Source organism: Patiria miniata, unplaced genomic scaffold (genome assembly GCF_015706575.1).
Source record: "Patiria miniata isolate m_02_andy unplaced genomic scaffold, ASM1570657v1 HiC_scaffold_7, whole genome shotgun sequence".
In the NCBI taxonomy this organism is placed as follows: Eukaryota; Metazoa; Echinodermata; class Asteroidea; order Valvatida; family Asterinidae; genus Patiria; species Patiria miniata.
Window position 1 is genome coordinate 18015465 of NW_024037074.1, and position 15205 is coordinate 18030669.

The 15205-nt window shown below is 42.3% G+C and overlaps 1 protein-coding gene across 1 annotated transcript in view; it reads right to left on the reverse strand.

Annotated features, from left to right (window-relative positions):
- Nucleotides 1–5956, reverse strand: part of LOC119745013 (urea-proton symporter DUR3-like) — a 39710-nt gene extending 33754 nt beyond the window's left edge. Inside the window, exons 1-2 of the mRNA XM_038221238.1 lie at nucleotides 5839–5956; nucleotides 5405–5631 (exon numbers count right to left, since the gene is read on the reverse strand). Coding sequence (XP_038077166.1) covers nucleotides 5405–5631; nucleotides 5839–5956 — 345 coding nt within the window. The remainder of the gene's footprint in view (nucleotides 1–5404; nucleotides 5632–5838) is intronic.
- Nucleotides 5957–15205: the final 9249 nt, after the last annotated feature.

The following is a 15205-nucleotide window of genomic DNA, read 5'->3' on the forward strand; positions in this document are numbered from 1 at the left end:
AACCAGGATCCGCCCTTTCCCGCTATAACAATTTCCCAGCTAGCTGCAGAATCCCCAAACTTGATTATTTATTTATTAGCCTAAAAAGCTCATTTAATCACATCCCACGTACACATCTACATTACAAGAAGGCGCTGTGGCACTTCAATCAATTGTACATGTTTCCTGTTCAACAAATTCACCAACCGCCATTCAAACCCGACTACGAATTCAGCTCCAAATGAAAGGATGATGTCAATTTATTACATTAGTTCCCCCACCAACCCACCCACCAATACCGGCACAAATTGTTCCTGGCAAGTTCTACGGACCAAGGTTTTGGTGTCAATTAGGCGAGAACCTCTCGAGCAATTTTACTGATTATGGTCGTGGGAGTATAATACCGTCGGCCTCACGCATGCAGTCTTCGGCAGGGCTGTTTAATATGTAATTAGTTTTCCAGGGTCAATTCCCAAAGCAGTTTCTTCGCACGGCCGATACAGGTTTGATGTATTCTAAGATTCTTGCCGCATTGGCTCTCGTTCTATTTTATAATTTTACAGGCAATGGGCACTGTGTTTTGCAATGGGCACTGTGTTTTGCCGATTCAAACTACGATAAATCTGGAGCAGGGTATTATTAAAAACAAATCTAACCCGTTGAAATTTCAGCTCAGAAGATGGATATACTTTTTGAGAAAACTGTGTATAATTATGGAGATCAATGGCCCCGCCCATGGGACGTCGTTGCTAGGTAAAATGGCGCCCTATTTGTTGATGCACTGAGCCTACACGACAGAATTATACACTCGGAACTTTGAAGACGATGTTTTCATGCTTATGAACACTCTTTTGTAATCATTCTCAGAAATGTGAAACTTGGATTTACATCATCTCTGGTATTTATCTAGCTTATACATCTGGGAATTAAATGTGAGTAGAATGGTGGAAACTAACTGTGTGGCATATAATAAATGCATCATCCAGAACCCAGATATCGTTTTGTTCAGTTATCTATCTTAAAACGTCGTCAATGTATGGTGATTTGTTTGTAATCATCCGGTGCTACAATGTTTGTTTACATATCAGTACTGTACACTAAGACAATCTTCATGGCTATACACCCATTCTCTCGCAATTTTGAACATTCAAAGAGCCAACACACGGAACAGGATCTAAGATTTCAGTAGGTCAAATTCTCAAAACACAGACACGCAGTGTTCCACGTCGAATCATGTATATCTTAGTGGGGCGCTGTGGTCCAATGGTTACGATATTCGTCTCGTGTGCCGTGGTACACGGGTTCGAATCCTGACCGTGGGAACATGGTGCTTGTGCTCTTGAGCAAGGCACTTTACCATTATTGCTTCGTCCTTCGGATGGGACGTAAAGCCGTAGGTCCCGTGTGTTGTGTAATGCACGTTAAAGAACCCAGTAACACTTGTCGCTAAAGGGGTTCGCCCCGGTGTTTCTGGCAGTGGCAGCAATTATGCGCCGCAGCACCTAGCAAAAAGGTGCTACATAATGGGTCTCATAATCTCCATTTACCTGGCTTTGGTTGCATTCTCCCCCAGCACTTTGTATCCTCTGGCAAAAAGCGCTATATAAATACAGTTATTATTATTATTATCTCGACGGCGCGTGCATCTTCCGTGGCGAACATATAGGCTACCTTTCCACTATAGAAGATCTCAAAGGTGTTCAAAGAGTCCACACGGGAGGAGTTTGTCGACAATTGCCGAATTCATTACCTTTGACAGTTCAATCAAAGCTGGCCGGGCGAACGCAAGAGAAAGACCAATATTGGGACTGGTGAAATTGCTCATCAAGATGGACGGTATAGGCCTATATCAAGAACTGCGCGTAAAGGTATCTTTGGTATAGAGAGAGAAGCTTAAATGTTCTCTGTGGATTTTTCTCTTTAGTCCCCACGGGGTGAAGATATCTAACGAATCAGCCGTGGGCATGTCAGTGACTTCTCTTTTTTAATAAAAGCCTTCTGTCATGCTACTTGGGTGATGAGGAAATCGTATCTCAAATGCAGGCACCGAAAATGATTCAGCAACAGACCTGTGAAGTGGAAGAGCATACGCAACATTACTGTCACGACATGCGTTGAAACAGTACAACATATTTTGATGAATTACACGACGGGTGATATCTTCATACTTCAGTGATTGTGTTTGCACCCAATCCACTGAGAATTGTCAACACGATTGAAGTTTGTTGGCGTTTAAATTTGTTACCCGACTGAAGCGTGCGTACTTGTCTGGAATTATTCTTTCTTTTTTTCTCCCTGCCGCGGAGCAATAGACAAATCTTGCGCCTGAGTCTTCAAACTAATCGGATAATCTTGATTTATTCATGAAGGCGCTTCGATCGCCGTATTTTTAGATTGTTTTGTCTAACATTCAAGCTCAATCATTGCTCACATTTTCTGGAGACTTTTGAATGTCTACCATGTATAACATTGTCGTTATTGCTGTTTTCTTCAAATTCCATTTTGTTTTTAGGGAGTTCGATGGTGAAGCTAATATTTGATGGAGTCCGCTGATAGTAGCGTCACACGTTATCCCATAACCAGGCGGCGCCATTTTTAACTTAATGCTTTGGTTATTTGAAAACATAAGTCCCTTTTGGGTTTTTTTTTACGTTGGAGCGTAATTTCGAGGAAATTTACAAAATCTGTTAATAACTGTTTTCAGCACGATTCTGAATTGAATGCTGAGTTCCGCTTGAATGCAGTCATGCGAAATTCCTTACGTGGATTTTCCCTAGAGCGCAATTACTTCATTTAATCACGTCATTTTGCAGTGAGGAAACCTCACCGGTTTGTGATATAATTACATGTTTTAGCCCAAAGAAACGTTACAAGACGTATGCTTTAGAAAATTGATCTGGTAAGGGGTAAATGTAGTTTTTAACCAAGAAGGTCAGGCATTACCAGGGGCGGCGGAACCGGGGGGCTGGGGCACTCCCCCCTCCCCAGATTTACCCAAGTGCCCCTTTTGCGGACATAAATGTGTCCTCTCGAGCATTAATGTGCCCCCTCGAGATAAAAACAAAACTGGCCCTAAAATTTCGGACACTTTGTTTTCAGTAACCACTTCCCATAAAGGCACAGAGATTTCTGATATGAACGAGGAATATGAAAACCAAGCCCCAAAACCCTTACAATGCGCCCTGAAAATGGGCACATAATGCGTAATTTGCATAATGGCCTGTTTTGAAGAGCGCTCCCTATTTTGGAAGTAGGTACCCCCCCCCCCCCCCCCCCCCTGCCACTCCCCCACCATTTGATTTTACGGAGGCCAAGTGTCCGGTGAAAAAAAGTGTCAACATTTCATCGACGGAAGGCAAGTGTCCCTTTTTGGTGATGCCCCCCCCCCCAAGTTTGAAAACCTTCCGCCGCCGCATTACCAAAGGGCATTACTAAAAGGTATATGATCAACAATAAATCAATAGTTGGTGAAATCCTGAAAAAGCTTAATTGTCATATACCTCCAAAATGCATCCTCGTGGGAGTATAATTGGAGGCGTCCAATGGAAGCAACAAAATGCATTGCTAGATTTAACGTGAAAGGGTATCGACGGAAGGTTTTTCACATAATAAAAAATGAAGGGTCGTGAATTATCGATGAATGTTGCAACAAGCACCTGCTTGGTCAGAACGTCGTCAACGTGGTTTGGTCAACGACTCGTTCGTGACATCATGTCTGTAATGCGAACAAGATCTTGATGAAAATACTTGTCTAAACATCATATAACTATGCGCATGAATGGACCGTGATTGCGCAGCAAGGTTCCTCAATGAAAATGAATTAGAGAAATATCCAATGTATACAAATGACAAAGTACTTCCCGTTAGTGAAACAATGACGGGACAAAGGGCAATGCATTTTTTTTAAAATAACTAGTTTCAGGGTACATTTGATTGAAAAAAAATTACTTCATTAAAAAAATATAAATCTTGAAGAAATCTTGTAGTTACTGGAGACCAAAATTTATAGCGGTGCTGTTTAATCAGCAACATGCAGACAAAAGAAAAACGAAATGAACTTCGACATAATCGAATATAATTAGGAGTGATGTTTCATTCCACCCTGGACGAAAATCACAAAATTGATTGCTTAGATAATGGAGCGAGCGGTTCTATCAAACTACAGGATATCATCTTGCCGTCTTACGGCGCCGGAGTCGATTGGCCCTAGTATACGCGTTCGCGGCATCGTGCGAATGTTTCTCAGATATGAATTAACCATTCGCATCTAATGCGGAGTTGGGATGCTCCCCCGGAAAGTCATTCACAAAGACCTTTGCTTTTGTAAAGAAATTTTGTTCAACATGTTTCTTTCTGCCCAAGGGAAAAAAATAAGTAAATATTTTCCGGACATTTTGCTGGTAGCTGGTCCTTCTACCAAGCAACTAGCTTCTTTTGCCAACGAAAAAAAGTGACAATTATCGTGTTGAACATATTTCATGGTTATATATAGAAAAGTCTCTAAATATTAATTTAACAACACTTTCAAGCTTTTAAAAGACGCGATATCCAAGAATGAAAGAATTTGTATTTAATTTGACCGTCCATTTAAAATGGACGCCTTAAAAATGGATGCCTGTCGAGTTGTGGCTGGTAGTTGCCCAAGCTGTACCCCCCCCCCCCCGCCACTGTCCAGATTGTCTGAGGTTAACCAGTAAAGAAACCCTTGATCAACTTCGGGATACTTGAAAAAATAATTAACATCGTTTGCTATCTATTTTAACAAGTAGTGTGACGTTAAAGCCATTATGGTGTTAATTATATAGTAACGCAGTTTTGTTCCTTTCTTCTTTTAAATTAAAAATCTTGCAAGTGAAAGATACAGTTATAGTATCCTTAAGCTAATCCGTAAGATGTTTTTCTCCCTTGCCGTGAGCTACTAGGACACATTATGCCGCTCGAAATGATCAACAATGCGATCAATCACAATGTGAATCGCTAGGCTGTGATGGAGTGCACCAGAGATGTGTCACGCGGTGAGGTGTTTTCGTTTGTTCTTAATATATAGCACGATTCTTTCACGCATCACGACGCCATTCATGCGCACAGCACGACTCGCCGGACCTTTTCGCTCCCGGTCGTCAAATCTACCCACGAGTCCGTATCTCGACCGATCGGCAGTCGAGATGTTCTCATGTGTATTGATAAGCACGGCCGGGTAAAGATGACGGGGAGGCCCTGGGCCCAAGGAATGTTGGAAGCCCCACGCAAAACATGAAGACCCTTTCCCCGACTTTCTCTTTACGTTGCCTTACTTCTATCTCAGAGGTCCCCTTATGCCGCATTGTCACTATACACAGCGTGTTGATTAGTGTTGCGGGTGGACGTCCTCTCCTGCGCGTATGCGGCGACCATGTCTTGGTTCCCAGATCACCAGCTGGCTAACTTTTAGCTCCTTGTGTCTAACGCAGTGGCCGGCGAGACTCATTCGTCTGTTGGCAATGTTGTCAGTAATTTCTGAGAGCCCGCTGTAGAGCACAATGTTGGTAATGTGCTCTTTCCAGCTCACGTTCAGTGCCGCCCTAAGCATTCTCGTGTAGCATCCATCAAGAGACTTTTCTAGGGATGATGTAAGACTCCAGCTCTCGCCGCCATACAGCAGTACCTTCTCAACTGTAGATACAAAGAAGCGAATTTTGATGATTGGGGAGAGATTAGATATGCCCAGATCCATCTCATGTTATTCAGTGTCTTCCATACTTGAGCTTTCCTTATTTTGATATCCTGTTCTGCGTTGTTTACCCATGCACCTAGGTAGCGGAAGTCAGTGACTTCTTCGAAGGGTTCCCCATTGCAGGACTTGAACTCTAGCCTTACTACCTATAAGCTCAACTCTAGAAAGGAGATATTGCGCCTGCTCTCTATCATCGGAAAGCAGGCAGATGTCGTCAGCAAAATCTAGATCGATGAGGTGACTGCTGGAACTCTTGCAGTGCATCTGGGTGTGATGGTAAACCCATTAAGCTCTGCCTCTCAACCGCTTGTTGCCTTCCGAAGAGCATAGGCAAGCACGATTACAAACAGGAATGGCGACAGAGTGGGTCCCCCCCCCCTCTTGCATGACCCTAAATGAGATGTTGAATACAATAGTTTCACCATCAGGCGTGATCACATTAGCTGTGGTATTTAATAGTATACATGGAGTCATTGCAATGCCCTTATACAAGTCTGGGAGGTATATATCTTACTCCATATTACTCAATGTGCAAGGAACAGGTATATAGCTAAACTGACATCTGACTATTTCTTATTGTAAAAACGTTTTATATGACACGATTCCTCATCGTTTGAAAACGATACGGAGGTATTTTACTTTTATTTCTATTTATTCATTTCTTATTCTACACTGAACGGGTGCCGAATTTAATTAGTCATTTTTAGTTGGACTCGTGTCGGACTCGGGCCGAGTCCTCGAGTCATTACGCCCGAGTCCGAGTCCAAATCTGAGTCTCCACAATTCGAGTCCGAGTCTGAGTCCGTCAAAAAGTGGACTGCAATCTGGACTCGAGTCCGGACTACACTGAATTCTGTAAGAGATTCAATTTACATTCCTTAAATACTAAAAGTAGCATCATTGCTTAGCTTTGGTGTTGAGACAGTCCGCGAGGCCAAGGTTAGCATATGTGTAAAGGGTTCAAGGCAGGTACTGGTCACTCGGAGGCTAGAGCTTAGGGTGTCACAGTGTTTCCTCCCTTTCATGGTGCTGGGCCCTTGGGTTATATGGATGGACTGGGAAGGAGGTGTGGCCGGCCGGGAAACCTGAGATCCCAGAAGAGTCCGATATTAGAAGCAATTGGTTCATTAAGTCCGAGTCCTGAATGCTTGGTCAACTCCCGTAACTTCTCGTTTTTCTTGATCCCTATTTTTCTTCGGCAACAGTTAGAAGGTACAATAAAACGAAAAATGTCTTCTTCATAAATCAATTTCAATAATTTAATAATGTGACCAATGAATTAAAATAGATTTAAATTCAGCGTATTAATTGACATTTAACTATATAGCCACAAATAATTAATGGTGCAATTTAAAAATCTGATTTAAGCAAAACCGTTTATCCAAAGGGGTAATTTGTACTGCGGAGAGTATCAACAATTGACAGATATGATGTATGTGGCAGATATTTATTTTAATTGTGAATGAGTCAAAATAACCTGATGACTTCATTTACGTACATGTAATTACATTCCTTTTAATAAATGATTAATCTAATGAAAGCAACGTCCCCACGCGACACAGATATGTCTGTCAATGTTCTCCGAATCCAACTCCGCATGTTTATGAATTTCTGGCTGGTCGAAAAGGGGGTTATACTTTTATAATTGTGTTAACGCATAGACTTCAAATTATCCCAAACATTCGACAGTCTGGCGTGTGTATTTAAGCGCGGACTTTCTTCTTATTATTGCTTTCTTATTTTCACAGCTTAAAAACTCATCCCATTCATTCGACTGACACGAGGGACAGGTCGACTTAGAGTGATATTCATTCAATCAAATAGATCGAGTTTTCAATCAAGTGAATAGAACTCGTTCGAAATTATTAAATTGCAAAATCGTGTGAAGCATGATTACATTCAAATCACAATATTTTGCAAAGTACAGCTTGAACTAAAAAGCACCGCGACCTCTGCGCAATAAAAATGCCAGCAACAAAAATGCCACAATCTGATGGAACGCAAACAAGCCCCATTTGCAACCCCCCCCCCCCCCAAAAAAAAAAAGATTCTTAAGATTTACGTTTTTGCCGAACGCTTATTTGCCCCCACGCCTCAGGGAAAGTTTACAAGTTCAAACATTGGAAGTCTCCTATTTGCGTTTTCAATTTGATTCACCCGTGGCATCGTTCAGGAGATTGGGCTAGCCCCGGCCTTAACAACACGAACGCCTATAACTGTAACGAAGACGGTAAATATCCCCTCCATTTTAAGAACCTGCATCTAATATCAACGGCAAACAAAAGTAATACGCACAAGTGGCTAAGTGTCAGGCTTAATTCAGGGATGGAGTGGTAAGCAACCAGGGATGGACAGTTTCATATTAGGGTCTGAAGAAATGGTGTTTGTACCTTTTTATATGACCTCTGCCGTTAATCCAAACTTAACACGAGGGAGCACGTACACGATCCACTATCCGCTGTCTTACACTGTTAGTCGACGTCATCGGCAGACCCGCACTTGTCCATCCAAATGTTCGCGATGCAATTCTACGCCTGTATATGTTAGGCCCAAAAAAAAAAGTCTCCGGTTTCTGGTATGCGCGCGCGTCGCCATAGCCATGCGCGTCGGCAAAATGAAAAAGGTTTTTTTTCTCAATGAAAGATGATGTCTCAAAACCGCCAAACTCACTGGTTTGACTGGAATCCTGCTGCTGCACAATTTTAACGTGTTTTAATATGGGGTTATGATCGAGAATAAGCTTTATGTGGCCTCTCTGGACTCCCATATATTTGCACTAAGTTTAGTCGGGCACATGATTTGCAGTCATCAGCCGACATTTGAAGCAAAAAAAAAAAAACAAGAAAAAAAAAAAAGCCGCGTCGCCGCACCACTTTTTGGGAAAGCTCCATACCAGAAACCGGAAACTTTTTTTTTGGCCTTAAGGTGGGTCCGGTGTCGAGATCGACAAAAGTAGAGCCATAATTCATGGAATTTTTTTTGGTAGATTATGTGCTGTTTTACATTTCGCCTTTTTTGTTCCGCACCGCAGTATGTTGTGGTAGTTCCCCTTTCCCCGATTTAAAGAATGTAGCCTATCATGATTTTCTATCTTTTTAATTTGGCATTATTGTGAGGGTTCAAATATAGTTTGATATGTTGTGTTTTTTACTTCAAATATTTCAGACTTGTCAGGGTTGTCATCTGGCAATCGAATTCCCACAAGTGAAAAAGATCAGCATGCTAGAATATTAATGAAAATATAAAGTCACTTCGTCTGAACGGAATTCTTAAAATAAAATAAACGTGAGAGCAAAAATATAAACGTGCGTGACACAACCATTCTGTCGAAACTAATATATATATATACAAGCTGATTTACCCGATCATAGATCGGGTAGGGCGTAGTGTTGGGGATGAAAATGTGGGGAGTTAAATGTAAATGGGGGATATAGTTGGGGAGACATGCAGTTATAGAAACGCAATTTCTGTGGTGTGATCTGAGGCAATTTCTGACGACTAAAGCCAATTTGAGCAAAAGATCATCTTTGAAAAGTTTTGAGTTTGGAGTAATTGAATCAGCTACATGTATTCTGAGCAATAGAATCATTATTGTAGGTTACAATATTTGTATTCGGGGAAGAAAAAGTGTGGGGGGGGGGGGCCCAAACAATCAAAATGTGTGTGTGTGTGTGGGGGGGGGGTGTTCCCCCTGTCCCCCGTCGATTTACGCACATGATAATTATGTACCATGGCAACTGTCTGTTAATGTTGCCGTTGGTCTGTTTAATTGGCTTTTTGTGAGGCAGTCGCATTAGGAAAACGAATTGAAAAGGTTACTGTAGTACACAGGCGAAGGCTGGTTGTACAGTTTTGACAATAAATCATAATGCATTTGAAATGAAAATGTTCAGTGTTACCATAAAATTACAAACGGTGTGAATCATGGAGGAAGGTCATAATTAAGTTTCAGTATTGGACTCTTCAACAAACGTAAACTTGAACTTCTTACAATTTGCGAGACTGTCTGCGAGGAAAAAGTCGATTCAACTTTTATTCAAGTTGGTGCAACCATCTATATAAGAGCAAGTTTTACTCGGCCTCCGAGAAATGTTTGCTCCTGAAAGGATCCGAGACCGCGGCTTCACGTCCGTGGAAAAATGTGGGTGTCTAGCTTCCGCCGGGTCGGACACTTTGTCGTCGATTTTTTTGCGACTATTTGAAGCAATGCATCGATCCTTTGTTGACCCCAAACAGGCCCCCGAAATTATAACACGACACTGAATTATACGTGGCGGGCAGCGAACTCACAACGCTCAGCCTTGGTGGTGGAAGCATGGAGCTGTAAACACATAATGGAAGCAACAGCACTCTATCACGCGCCGCCACATGCTTACGCTTCAAATAGCGAGCACCCGTAGACCCAACCTCGTTTGCAGGGTATGGAGCAGGCTGCAGTACGCGTTGCCATCGACAGTTTTTCATAGCCCGGAAATACTATGCAGTGTAGACTTTCGATTGGTCAGACCATGGTCAGACGGCGCAAGACATACTAATGTGTAGTCCTTCTGAGTATTCGTTGCAATCGGCGCAGGGGCGGCAAGCAAAGCACAGGAAAGAAAAGGGACACTTGGTGGCCACGCACCCATGGAGAAAAATATTTTACCAAGGTCACCCCATACTAACGTTTGGTGAACACTTTTGCCGAACGGCCGAGTAGAACACGTAAACGAAACCCCTACGTTGACCTCGCTGACCTCGCACAGTCTAGAAACGTAGAAAAAGCCAGCACAGGGGGCGGACAGGCAGTCAACGTGAAAGCGCACACGACGGCAAATTCCTACGCAAAACGCAGTCACGAAAAATCGACGAAACGGATCGCCGGTCCGTACGGGAAAATTAGGACGACCCGAAGCGTCCGACCCGGCGGAAGACACCCTCCGCATTTTTCCACGGACGTGGAGCGATTTTGGCGCCGCGGGAGCCCGCGGTCTCGGATCCTTTCAGGAGCAAACATCGTCTCGGGGGCGAGTAAACTTCTCTCTTATATATATAGATATATAAAATAATAAAGATTCCATGATGTAGATGCTGTAAAGTTCGCTTTACCTATTTGACATATTTCATTCCTAGCTGAAAGATTATCCAAACTCTATTGAAAGGAAGTATCGCCTGTGATATTGAAAGGAATCAAAGATGTCAACACTTTAAGAATGAAGACATGATGATACCATATCGTACACGGGAGCGAGAACACTGACAATAATATTTCCTTATGTAATTGACACCTCCCTTTTGATAATTCTGACAAGGCTGTTTTTGCGTTTCCATGCAAAACAAGATGTAGGCCTATTACAGGCGATTGATTTGAACCGACTGCTCTCCACACACAGCTCTCATAGAAGACAGGTGAACTAAACACCTGCCAACAAAGCGATACCTATACGGGGGGTGGGCTTTCATACGCCAAGCTGAACACACTCTGTGCGCGCTACCGGCAGAAATCGTCATGTGGAATCAGTCAAAGTGTCAACACTAATCCAGAAACTACGAAGTGGCGTTAATATGACGCCATGAAGCTAATTAATGAATCATTCAGTACACACAGACCCACTCTTTAAGACTGCACTTTTAAAGGAACGAAAACAGGGGCTTTGCAGTGATTTCTTCTTTTATACAAAAGGCATGAAAGTTTCAAAGTGGCTAAAAGTTTATATTGATTTTGTTTTTAGAAAATAAAACCAAATTATCATTTTGGCCGCAGTGTTTAAAAAAATCATTTAAAGTCTGCGCCAGCCATTCTCATTTTAATATATGTAGATTAACAATGGATCACTGGACAAAGATACACATTAAAAAAAAAACTAATACAAGAAATAATATATCGGCCTAGCCGCCTATAATGCCCTAAGTTGGAACAAAGCCAATAATTTTGGTCGTCCCCAACATTTCCTTGATTTTTCCTAATCCAAAATTTCCTAAAAGAAATGTCTGTTAGATTAAAAAAAATATTATTTTAGTGTTATTGTGCAGAAAACTTTGTACCAATACTGTTTAAGCAGGTGCTGAATGCCTAACAATTCCCCCTCGAGAAAGTAAATTGACGGTCTAAAAATTTGACACTGAACATGAAATACAATCCCGCAGCGATCAATACAAATAACAAACAATAAAGACTTTTCCTACACACTGCTGCACGGGGTGAAATAAGATCATGGGATGTACTCGCAATAGTCAAATAAAGACCCGAAATTCAATCCTGAAACACAATCCTCAGTATCATGTATTTACTCAGCCGTCGGTTTTCTCTCCTAGACGAAGGGGGGGGGGCGTCATTTAATATCAAAGAAGTCTACAACAGTCCATACAGTATTCACCTGCGTAAAAGTATCATAGTCACATACAACTTGAATGTTTCAATATATTGACCTTCTAACACCGCCCGCAGAGCGCGCTAGCTCAAAGCACTCGAAATTAGAACGCTGAAATTAAAAACAGCCAAAACCAAGACAGCTGCAGCGTTGTTTTTTGCCATCGACACCCTTTTGTAAATAGCCGTACAGCCGCAACATGGCGTCATAAGTGTGAATGGCTGGCTAAAGAAACTTTCCAAAGGAATCAGCACCGTTATTTACAACCGTAAAACAGGAACAAGACTCCATACTTCAATTAAAAAAAACGGGCTTGAACAACATCATGAAAGAACTGAATGTAACAGTATCATAAAGAACGACAGGAAACAGCTAATTCGATCAATTACATAATAACAAGGCGCTGGTAATTATGTCTATTTTTAAAGACATGTAAATAAAGTTTATGAAAGGTTTATAAGGGTTGACAAGGTGCTGCGGCGCATATTGCAGCCACCGTGCCAGAAACACCGCGCAAACACCTTCTCTAAGCGATGTGTTACTGGGTTCTTTAACGTGCATTACACAACACACGGAACCTACGGCTTTACCGTCCGAAGGACGAAGCAACAATGGTAAAGTGCCTTGCTCAAGAGCACAAGCATGCATGTTCCCCGTCAGGATTCGAACCCGCGTACCACGGCACACGAGTCGAACACCGTAGGCCCTAACCACTGGAAAACAGTACCCCAAATATTTGGCTGTTATTCAAACACCTTTAAGTGGTACCACACAAGTCGACGATGATCGAACCGTCGACAAAGTTTTTCTCAAAAACAAAGTTTTTCTCAAACAGCTCACCGAGGTTGGTTACATCGCTGGTTATCAATAGCCACGCGTATTCCATTTTACAGCAGGGAGCCAGGACCTTCGCATTTTAAAATTTCTGGTCGTGTACATACGTCACGAATCAACAACTTTATGGTCCTTGTTCACATTTGTATTCATAGTAAGTAGCGGCACCTAACAGCACAAAAATAGGTAGCAAGAACATCAGCAGTGTATAGGCCTAGGCCAATGTTACATTAACTCGTTTACAAATTAGATGTTGTGGTCACGCAATGCCAACTTTCAGCAATGTTCTCTTCTGAAATACATAGAATGTGATTGCTGTAAAAAGTGGTGACATAAACTGTTTAATGTGGGCAAAATAACATGCAAAAAGATGGTTAAAAAATTAGGCTACCTGGCGGCTGCACGTTGGTATGACGACACAGGTAACATGGTCTATAATAGCTGCGACAACAAGAACAACGACTATGACAGCGACACAAAGTCACGCGCGTCAGTGGTTACCGCAGTCTGTTGTTCGAGATTGTGTATTGTAGAATTGCTGAAGTTCCTCATTCGGCAAAACGGAACAAAAGTTCAGATGGCTTTGCGATTAGTAGTAGCCGGTTAATATGTTACTCAAAATGTGTCTGGTGTTTCCCAGCCGAATGTTTCGAAAACATTCCTCAGCTGAAATGGGTCAGACAGGTAAGTTATATTCAGCCCGATGGCAAGAGGTCCGTAAGGAAACATTAAATAGAGCGCGCAGCGACGGGCCATGAAACTGGAAACCAGACTCGTATTAATAACGCTCCAGTAAGTAGCCACTTGTGGGTGCTTTCGTATCCTGAGAACATCTTTCTGAGCGGCTGTCAAGGGGACTTCCAAGCACGCCGTCTGCAACCAAAGTGCAAAGTCTTTGAGGATCACGTACAGGCAGCGCAGGATGCCCGCGAGGGTAACATCTTCCCTAGCAACCGGCGCAGTTGTCATGGTGATGAACACTTCACACAGCATCTTCTGGGTTGTCAAAGCGCAGTTGCAACAATTAAATTGTGTCAACCGTTGAAAAGGCTGGATTTGTGGATTTTAGTTTCTTTGAAGGACTGGTGATCGTTGATTAAATTTCGCAAATCTAATTAAGATCATTGATCTTTTTCTTCTCGGTGGGAGATAAGAGTCTCGTAGAAGTGATCATTACCTAAATGAAAAAAGGCGCGTGTTTTCTTAGAAATGGCAAGCAATGTGTGCAAATGATTCAATTAAATTTCCCCGATTTAACCAAACCATTTTTGGAATTCGGGACACGACATGAACAGGGGGTGTTTAATAAGGCACTGCCGTGAAAGTAAAGGCCAGTATGAGGATAATAACTAAAATACTCCACTATACTATTGCAATACATTTCTAACTATCCAAAACTTTGGAACTCCATCTGAGAACATCGCATGGATTTAAGGGATTGTTTAACGCATGCAAAAGTTGACCTGATATTTTAATCTTGAGTGATTTTTAAATGCAGTATTCTTCAACTATCTCTGTTTTATACTTGGGATTCTCAACCGTGTCCTCAGTTACTATAGAAGTAATAGCGTTCTCGGATCGGTCTTTTAGTTGCGAGCGTATACACTCGGTGAAATTCATATTGTACATGCATTGACAACCGTTCTGAAACGGTCGCTTCAGGCCGTTCCACAATTGGCGCAAGATTGTTGATCGATGGCAGCACCCACGGTCTGATAGAGGAATAGATATACATGTATTGTCAAATGAACAGGTGGTATGGCACGGCTGAGGGCGGAAGCTGAGCGGAAAAACAAAGTCGAGTTGAATTAATTATCTCTTTTGTTAGCCCTTATCCATCAATCACACTGTCTTTTGTCCAACCGGCAGCACCGACAACGAGACTCAAACATGGCTCGGTAACCACGGCAACGGCACAGCAGCAATAAGTCCGTTCATAGGCAGGAGAGCTGTTTGCCCAGGTCCAGGTGCACGTTCAAGACCGTCCAGGGGACACACGCCAGCTCCGAGCAACTGATCCGACCTGCATTTACTTGATTGATTGTGGTAATGCTTTCTTCTGCTTGGTATCGCTTTACTGGATTAAACCACTGTATATTATGCCTCACACGTCACCCAATTGGATCGCGTTGTTGCGGTACCTCACAGTCCTGTGCAAAGCCACGCCCATATCCAGCTCCGTCCATAATGTCACATTTTGTTACATGCCATTCTTTAAATGCTTAGAAACCCATTTTTACATACCTCACATACAGTTCATGTTTAGAATTTGATTGAACCAGTTTCACGGTTTGACGTAAGTGGGCTTTATCATCGATTTATGTGGGAG